This window comes from Pinus tabuliformis, chromosome 1_2 (genome assembly GCF_031772625.1).
Source record: "Pinus tabuliformis cultivar Carrire ecotype Pingquan chromosome 1_2, CPIR1, whole genome shotgun sequence".
Classification (NCBI taxonomy): Eukaryota; Viridiplantae; Streptophyta; class Pinopsida; order Pinales; family Pinaceae; genus Pinus; species Pinus tabuliformis.
In genome coordinates, this window is record NC_142298.1 from 36,785,964 (window position 1) to 36,794,629 (window position 8,666).

General features: G+C 40.7%; 1 protein-coding gene across 1 annotated transcript; it reads left to right on the forward strand.

The window, feature by feature from the left end:
• Positions 1–535: 535 nt before the first annotated feature.
• LOC149204286 (uncharacterized) lies at positions 536–2,043 on the forward strand. Its single transcript, XM_089393259.1, has 2 exons — positions 536–700; positions 812–2,043. The coding sequence occupies exons 1-2, from the start codon at positions 625–627 to the stop codon at positions 1,915–1,917; spliced, it is 1,182 nt and encodes a 393-aa protein (XP_089249385.1). The 5' UTR covers positions 536–624; the 3' UTR covers positions 1,918–2,043.
• Positions 2,044–8,666: the final 6,623 nt, after the last annotated feature.

The following is an 8,666-nucleotide window of genomic DNA, read 5'->3' on the forward strand; positions in this document are numbered from 1 at the left end:
TTTAAAAAAATAATCCAAAAGGGAAAATAACTTATTTTAAAAATATAATAAAAAAGGAAAGTAACTAGCATAGCCACCTCCACATGCAGAAATAATTAGCTTATTTTAAAAATATAATCCAAAAGGGAAAATAACTTATTTTAAAAATATAATCCAAAAGGGAAAGTAACTAGCAGTAATACTTGTGGCAGAAGAGCGCTTAATATGATGATTCTCCGAAACCTCAAATCCCAGTACATCGCAGTGTGTACTTGCTAGAGCACTTTCTAAAGTGGTTCTTCAATGCTTCCCGGGAAGATTTATATATATGCCAAACCCTCCCTACAACTATCGGGGCATCCAATTCTTCATTGATTCTCGAGAATTATCGCATAAATCAAGATACCTTACCCTACTGTACACACTTTCACGATAGGTTGAAAAGTATTGCCGACAGTAAGAACAGGCGTAGCCACAAGCAATCCAAATCATGAGATTATATAAATATATATACACACCCCAAACAGAGCAATTTATCTCTCTGGTTTTGCTTTGTAAATCTCAGCACAATATTTGCAGCATTGAGATTTTTGTTATATCAATTTCTGTTCGGTAGTGTGTTAGGAGAGGAGATTGAGGTACGGGATGGAGTCTGAATTCGACCCTACTGTTCGCATGGAAGAGACCCCTGAAGGTCACATTGTAGAGATCGATCTCCCAGGTTATTCCTTGAACATATAGTTATACCTTTCGAACTTATTTATTTCGAAATGACTGTATTTAATTTTACAGTACTTTTAGGGATAATTGACTCCATGACTTATCTGTGCAGGTTATAAAAGGGAAGATCTGAGAGTGCAGGTTAATAACCAAGGCAATCTTGTCATCAGCGTAGAACGTAGCGCGAAGGAGGTGGGGGAAAGGACGAAAGTGGGAGAGAAATCGGAGAAAGTGCAGAGAGCGGGGCAGAGGTTCAGAAAAGTTATCGACGTTCCCCGGAATTTGAACTTCGATGGTATCACTGCAAAGTTTGGGGATGGAAAATTGCGTGTCTCTCTGCCTTTGCTTCACCTCTCTGAGCAACAGAGTCAAGAGACGCTTCCTGGCGGTGGAAAAGCAGATCAACCGCTACAGTCGGACGTCGACAGATCGAGTCCCGCAGGGCAACAAGATTCGAGGAAGGAGAGCGCTGCACCTGCACAGGACGATCAGAGCGCAAGACATCCAGAGGCGATTCGACAGGGTGAAGATAAAGAAAAACACACTGTAGCTGCGGAAAAATCAAACGAATTGCTGCAAGAAAAAAAGCCAGAAGCGCCTCAGCGGGCCGAAGAGTTCGTTGGCGAGCTACCAACATCAACTCATGTGCAGGCAGTATCTAAAGAGACGGCTTCTGCGCAGCGACCTGAATCTATTCAATTGAAATCGAAGCCAGAGGTCGAGAGGCAACCGCAAGAAGACGGACGACCGAAGCCCGGAGTACCGCCGGAGATCAGGCGTCCTCTACAGGAAAAGAAAGAAGAGACCGGTAGTGCAGATGACGGAAAAGCAGCAGAAAAAGATGATCATGGAGGGCCGAAGCCGGGAGTACCGCCAGAGATCAGAGGTCCTATACAGGAAAAGAAAGAAGAGGCCAGTAGTGCAGATGAGGGAAAAGCAGCAGAAAAAGATGATGATGTTGTTGGGAAGGAAGAAAATGGAGATGGTGTTGGACGTATTGTAAAAGGATACATTCGTCACAAACAGGAAGAAAAGAAGGATGATGATAAGTGTTCAACCTGGCGAAGTGACAAATTTCCAGATCTGACACGAATTCCGCTTCCAGCTTCCTCTGGTTCAACGTTTTCTAGGCGCGGGGTGTTGATAGCATCCACCGTGGTGATTGTATCCGTTGGGTTGTACATGACTTATAAATCAAGGTCACGCCATCACATTTAAAACCATCTCTAGTCATTTCTTTTATCGCGGACGGCGTCATATAGAAGTGCATACCAGATTCTTTGTAAAAGCGTGTAATATTTCAATTTAGCTGTTTTTTAATACAAAATTCTGGGTTTGAAATTTCACAAGACTCTATTGTATGTCACGTGTTTTAGAATAGGGATTTTAAGATTCCCATGTTTTAGAAAATAAAAATACAAGGATTATTTATATTTAATAATTTGTAATATTTTTTTTCTAATAACGTAACGTTTGATAATCCAGAGTTTTTAATAGTTATAAATTTATAGTTTGTTTAAAATTTGATTATAAATATGAAAAGTTATAATTTCAGGTGGTTAAGTTTTTAAAATTAAAATAATTTTTATTTTTAATATTTTAAAGTATATTTAAACTTTATTTATAAAATAAAATTGAATTTTAAAATTATTGAGTCTTTATACAATTAAATTTATTTGTACATTTAAATGGAACATTATCATCTTAATAAAAATAATATTTTAAATTTTCAAAATAAAATAAAAGTTACCATCTAACACAATATCATCCCACCAAAAAAATACAAAAATAGTATTCCTAGAGTGCTAAGTTCAGATTTCAGCTCCTAAGTTTAATTAGGGGATATATAGGGGATGATATATGTGAAATTTATAATACATATAAATATGGTATTCATATAAATTTAATAGTTAATGATATTTATATAAATTAAATAGTTAATAAATATATATGGGTATCAAAACATTTATTTGAGAATATATTTCGCATTATTATAATAAAAGACAACAACAACAATAAATTTGATTAAATTACCAATATAGATACATCTTAAGTCGAGATCTAACATGAGCCTAAAGAGATTCAATTTGTTCACTTAATTTCAACTTTGATGAGGGATACAGGTTGTAGAATGAGCTTCTCGGTTTAATGACTTCATTTTAAATTATTATTATTAATTATAAAAAGAGTTAATATATGAGTTAAACATAAATATATATTGAAAAAAACATTTAACAAGATTCTTAACTATGGAGATTAGCTCCATGTGATTATAGACATACTTCACTTGTAAATAGGGTTTGTTATAATACCATGCTCTAATATCATGATCTATTAGCATTATATGTCCATAAGTCATGTTCATATGACATTTTTTTAATTAATTAATTTAATTAAAGATGCAAAAAAAGGTAACAAGTTTTGAGATAAATTTAAATTTTAATATGTGATTATGATTTGAAATCTACAGGATTGATTATTTGAGTAATTCCACCAATTAATATGTGATTATGATTTGAAATCTACAAGATTGATTATTTGAGTACTTCCACCAATCAACTAAACACATGTCTCAGCGAATATGAAAAATTAATGATGTTTATGACTTAGTCATCAAACTTAAGAAACTGAAAATGAATAATTAATAGCAGCAATCAAAGATGCAAACAACAACAATTATTGGTGATGGAGTTCGTCCCTCCCGGACTATGTCTCCGGGTCCACTTCGAATGTGCGACCGTTTTATTAGGAATGTTTCAAAGAGTTTCTTTACATGAGATTTTCGCCAACTGATATGTGATCGCAGGCACTACTGGTTATTGTAGAAAGAAAGCCTTTTGTTGCGGCTTTCCAACGCCTGTCTCTATTTCTGAAAAAGCCCAAGGATGGCCAAGAAACGCTTAAAAGAGCATATGCAGGCATATACCAAAACTCTGACTCTGAAGCTCTATTCAACTCCCATCACTTGAAACTGAAGGGCAACTTACGCCCTGAATTTGCTTGCCTCCTACCTGAAAGGCTTCGACTCTAAAATAGAAAAAGACTTGATGGGCTCTGGAAGGCCTCTCTTCTTCTTCTCCTCGCCAAGGCTAGAACTTTCTTCTCCCCTTTATGCTTCTTCACTCGAAGCATTTATAAGATGGACTAATGCTAAGTTTAGCATGATTTGTTTTAACAAATTTAAGTGGTGGCCAATGAAATGGCTCGATGGTTGATACATAATGTATAGTTTAACAACTATATCTCAAATATTTGAATAGTGCCATGGAAAATTTTAAGGATGGAAAATTATCTTGAAGTTTAGAAACATTGAAAAATCTCATTAGTCCCTAATATGCAAACTATAAAATGTTTATTGAAGTATTTGTACAATTATTCAAACTTATAATGATTTTATATATACTCTTTTTATAATTTTGGTGATTTTTAAGTTAAAATAATTTTATATTGTAAAATTTGGGCGAATCATTTTTATAAAAGAAGGAAATTGACAAATATTTTTTTTGGAAAAATCATGGAAAATTAGCCCAACTACGAATATTAGTCCCTAAAATTTTCCATAAATAGTGCATGGTGGTTTCATTAAAAACTAACTCCTATAGTTTTATTGGCCATTAACGCTAACATCAAATGGGGTCTCGACTATTAAAACAACCAAACACTAATGTTATCCCTAGCGCTTGAATTATTCACGCAAAACATTGGTTGGTATAGTTTAAAAACCCACCACATATTCATTTACCAAAGTATCAAACCATCACCCCGATGGTTACGCCTAAGCCTTTGGCATTGGAACCTATTTCCATGCGACAGAAACTTTCGGCGGTTAGGCTAGCAGTGGTCTCGTCTAGTGGTCAAATCGACAAAGCCGCTGCTCAGTTAACATTCCCCAGTGGGCTACCACATCCGTTCCGCAGATCTGTTGGCATACCTTCATGGTATACCTGCATACCTTCATTGGCACGTTGACTCGATACACCTTCGACGCTCTCCACCTGCTCCACCATGCCACCTTCGCGCTACTTGACCATTGGCTCTAACTGTGACTAACCTGTACCAAACTCCGAATAGTGATGTTGAAATTTCTAAGTCTGACACGTTAGAATCCCTTCATGAACTTTACTGATTTATTCCTACCTACTTGTTCTGTTAATTAATAAGTTATTTACCATGTAAATACTGGAAATAAATAAAATTAAATGCTCAACACATTATAGATCATCAACTGAAGGAAATACAAACAATCACACATGTGACACCGTTGTTTTTGGATTAATGTCCCCGGAAAAACCCAATGCAGGAAAACCGATGCAGTTATCTAAGGCTTTGATTTATTAGGCACTTTCAAATTACAATCTACGTGTCAAATCTGGCTCACCCAACAGAGACAAATATCGGCAGTAGTACCTCTCTACTCGAAAGCAGATATTCTGACTCAAACCCTAGATAAACACTCTGGCAGCTTCACAACTCCAATCTGCCCCATGAAACCCTAGCGTCAGCCTCTCTCTCGCCCAATGTTAGCCCAGCGTCACTCTAGCTTGGCTTGCATCAGCCTCTGGAGGCACTGCGTCAGCCCTATGTCCCTCTGCATCACCCATGCTAGCCCTTTGAGGCACTGCATGACTCCTATATGCCTCTGCGTGAGCCCTGGCTAGCTCTGTGAACCCTTGGTTGCTTACGCGTCCCTCTCTCTGGCTATTGCGCTGATCCTCCTGGTGCTATCTCTGCCTCTCTGCTTCTTTATTCACTTCCCCTCAGCTGCAACTCTGATCACTCTCTCAACTTTCTCAGCAAACCCAACCCCAGAAAGTCGAAATCTTGATCTCTTAGTGTGTCCTCCAAGTGACCCTCAAGCCTCCTCTTATACTTTTCTCCTTGACAAATCAACGTCTGAGATTAAGTCCCTAATCAATGGCTAAGATTATATCTGGTTTGATCCATGAATTTTAGACCATTCTAACACAGTTTTATATTAATTCACATTAATATTTTATTTTCCCTAAGTTTAGACTTAGGGACTCCATTAAAAATATTAATTATTTTAATATCGCCAAAACTATTTAGAATCTGCCCAAACCCTTTGTGGGTATTGGAGATCTCATGTGCGTTAGCCTCTCCACTAATTTTCGTGGCTAGAGCACATTCGATGCCACCCTAAATCAACACTCCCTCTTAGCGAGGATTGTGCTCTAGTAAAACTCCTCACTGAGTATCACCCTGATCATCTGGCATCGGTCCCTGTGCTGATGCTAGGCCTACTGCCTATCATCTGCACTACTACATCCCGTACTGCTACCCATGGCCCTGCCACTGCCACTGCCACTGCTGCATCTGCACTGTAACCCCTCTCATCATGTTGCATCGTGCCGCCCATAGCACTACCACTGCTAATTGTTGCACTGCAACTCAGTTAATGAGAAGAAATTGATCTCCCAACTGTGACATCTTTGTCCGGCTAAAAAAACTCCTGATGCTGAAGCTCCCTCTGTCACTGACAAGTGCTCCCTCTCTCACCTCTGCATTGCTGCAACAACTCCATGCATCTCGCACCGTTGCACACCTCTTTGTGCCATCTTGGACTGGTGAAACACTCTCGTGCCTCTCGCACTGTTGCAACCTGCTAGCCTCGCGATGTCCTAGGAATCCTGCACCGTGGCTCCCTCTGTCGCTCCATCCGCATCCATCTCTACTAACATCCACTAGTCCTGCTACTCCTCTTCAGGGCTCCCATAACAAGGTCTAATCCGAGAGGTTGGGTACCTCGAGGATCCTTCCCCTCATCGCTTGTAGTTCGTCTGACTACAACTCGATGTCTCCCCACTTCCGCTCAAGTGGTGTGTGTGCACTCATGGCACAGCCATTGTCTATCTCCACTTCCTTCTCTGCCCTTGCTGGTGCAACCTTGGTCTCCTAGGCCTCTAACTTGCTCTTCATCCTTGGACATTGGGTCGCATAATGACCGAACCCTCCACAGTGGAAGCATTTGACCTTGGAGAGGTCCTTCTTCTTCTGTTTCTCTCGCTTTCCCTCATATGCTAGGGCAACATCCTCCTCTTCCTCCTTCTTGATTCTGATCCCCTTGCCGTTGTTTCCTGCCTTGCTTAGACTTTTGATCTCTTCTTGGCGAAGAGCAGCGCACATTTCCTCCCAATATGGAAGGGTCGCCCTGCCCAGTATGTAATGGACAAACACCTACCAGTCTTCTGAGACTATGTTAAGGGATATTCTCACCATCAATTTTGGATCTAGCATTACCCCTATGGAAGTTAGCTGATCCCGGATCTCCTTCAATTGACTGAGGAAGGGGTCGATCTGTTCTCCCTTCTGCATCCGGTATGATCGCAGTTTATTTTCTAGTAACATCCTTCCCTGCACAAAAGTATGTTGGTACAATTTCTTTAGGGCCTCCCACATCTCATTTTTCATTTCCTTTTCGACAATATGTGGTACTACATGGTCCTTGACCCCGTCAAGAATGATGCTCTTGGCCCTTGCCATTGCCTTCGCATACTTTTCTTTATCAGCTGGGTCAACTGGGATAGCTATCGTCCTTAAGGCAAAGTGCTTGACCCGATTCCTGTCTAGAACGGATAAGATTCTGGCTTTCCAGACTACAAAGTTGGAGGCTCTGTCCAACCTGTCCTAGTCTCTTACCTCGTTCACTACCATCTCACTGCTCCTCTACTTCCCTCTTGGAAGTTCTCGGTATGACTCCCTCTGAGCCTGAATTTCCCTCCTCGAAATCCTTTTGCCAATGTCGAGATGCCTCCACTCCAATCCTTAGTGTCGCTGCACCTCTGAACCAGATTTCTTGGCTAGAAACCCTCGGTGGCAACTCCCTCCTCCTCATTCTTGCCCTGTTAGGTACTGTTCTTATTACATTACCCCACCAGTTCCACTCTGCAACTTACCCATAACCTACTAAACCCCAACAAACTGAAGGTCAGAGCTCCTAGGCTCTGCGCAATCCTAGTACCATCAAATCAGTCTCCTCAACCAACTGCGTCAGCCCTCCTGGCCTCTGCGTGAGCTTGCCTTTGCCGACCTCAGCCTTTGCGCTGCCTCTTCCTGTCTCAATCTTGATGGCAGAGGTACTATGTCACACGTTCCTTGCTGCTACTCTGCTAGGAACAACGTTTGTCACTCGGGACGGTTGTTTTCTGTTGTTGCTGCTCTGCTCGACTGATGTCCTTTGTTCTCCTGTGATCTACAACCACGCTCTGATACCATGTTGGAATTTCTAAGTCTAACATGTTAAAAACCCTTCATGCACTTTACTGATTTATTCCTACCTACTTGTTCTGTTAATTAACAAGTTATTTACCATGTGAATACTGGAAATAAATACAAGTACATGCTAAACGCATTGCAAATCATCAACTAAAGGAAATAGAAATAAGCACACAAGTGACACCATTGTTTTTGGACTAATGTCCCCGAAAAAACCCAATGCGGGAAAACCAGTGCAACTATCTAAGGGTTTGATTTATTAAGCAGTTTCATAATACAATCTGGGTGCCAAATCCGACTCACCCAACAGAGAAAAATCTCGGCAATAGTACCTCTCTACTCGAAAGCAGATATTCCGGCTGAAACCCCGAATAAACACTTCGATAGCTTCACAACTCCAATCTGCCCCATGAAACCCCAACGTCAGCCTCTAGGGACTGCGCCAACCTCTCTTTGTCCTAGTTTTAGCCCAACGTCACTTTGGCTTGGCCTGCATCAGCCTCTGGAGGCACTGCGTCAACCCTCTCACCCTCTGCGTCACCCATGCTAGCCCTCTAAGGCACTGCGTAGCTCTTGGCTACCTCTGCATGAGCCCTTGATGGCTCTGTGTGAACCCGTGGCTGCTTCTGCGTCGCTCTATCCAGATACTACGTTGATCCTCCCAGTGCTATCTCTGCTTCTCTGCTTCTGTATTCACTGCCACTCAGCTGCAACTCTGATCACTCTCTCAACCT